This window comes from Seriola lalandi, unplaced genomic scaffold, assembly GCF_002814215.2.
Source record: "Seriola lalandi dorsalis isolate HSWRI2012SDOR001 ecotype SW California unplaced genomic scaffold, Sedor1 jcf7180001971383, whole genome shotgun sequence".
In the NCBI taxonomy this organism is placed as follows: Eukaryota; Metazoa; Chordata; class Actinopteri; order Carangiformes; family Carangidae; genus Seriola; species Seriola lalandi.
In genome coordinates, this window is record NW_019442051.1 from 1 (window position 1) to 478 (window position 478).

The 478-nt window shown below is 50.8% G+C and overlaps 1 protein-coding gene across 1 annotated transcript; it reads left to right on the forward strand.

The window, feature by feature from the left end:
• Positions 1-4: 4 nt before the first annotated feature.
• On the forward strand, positions 5-472 carry LOC147820304 (protein NLRC3-like; the record flags this gene model as incomplete). Its single annotated transcript, XM_087172431.1, has 1 exon — positions 5-472. A coding segment is annotated over one exon (468 nt), but the record flags the coding sequence as incomplete, so codon positions are not given.
• Between the last annotated feature and the right edge of the window lie 6 nt (positions 473-478).

Consider the following 478-nt stretch of genomic DNA (forward strand, 5'->3'; position numbering starts at 1 on the left):
GCTGGTTCTGCTTTCGTTCAGGGAGCTGAACCTGATCAGAGATCAGCAGTACAGTCTTCTCAGGCTGCTCCATGTTTTCCATCCAACATTACAGAAGGTCACAGCAGAGCAGCTCGCTGACTGTAAAGTTCTGTTCATCTTTGACGGCCTGGATGAAAGCAGACTGTCACTGGATTTCAACAACAGGAAGTCTGTGTCTGATGTCACACAGGAGTCATCAGTCAACATGCTGCTGACAAACCTCATCAGGGGGAATCTGCTTCCCTCTGCTCTCGTCTGGATAACTTCCAGACCTGCGGCGGCCAATCAGATCCCTCCTACATGTGTGGACAGGGTAACAGAAGTACGAGGCTTCACTGACGCCCAGAAGGAGGAGTACTTCAGGAGGAGATCCAGTGATGAAGAGCTGTCCAGCAGAATCATCTCACACATCAAGACGTCCAGGAGCCTCCACATCATGTGTCAAGTCCCAGTCTTC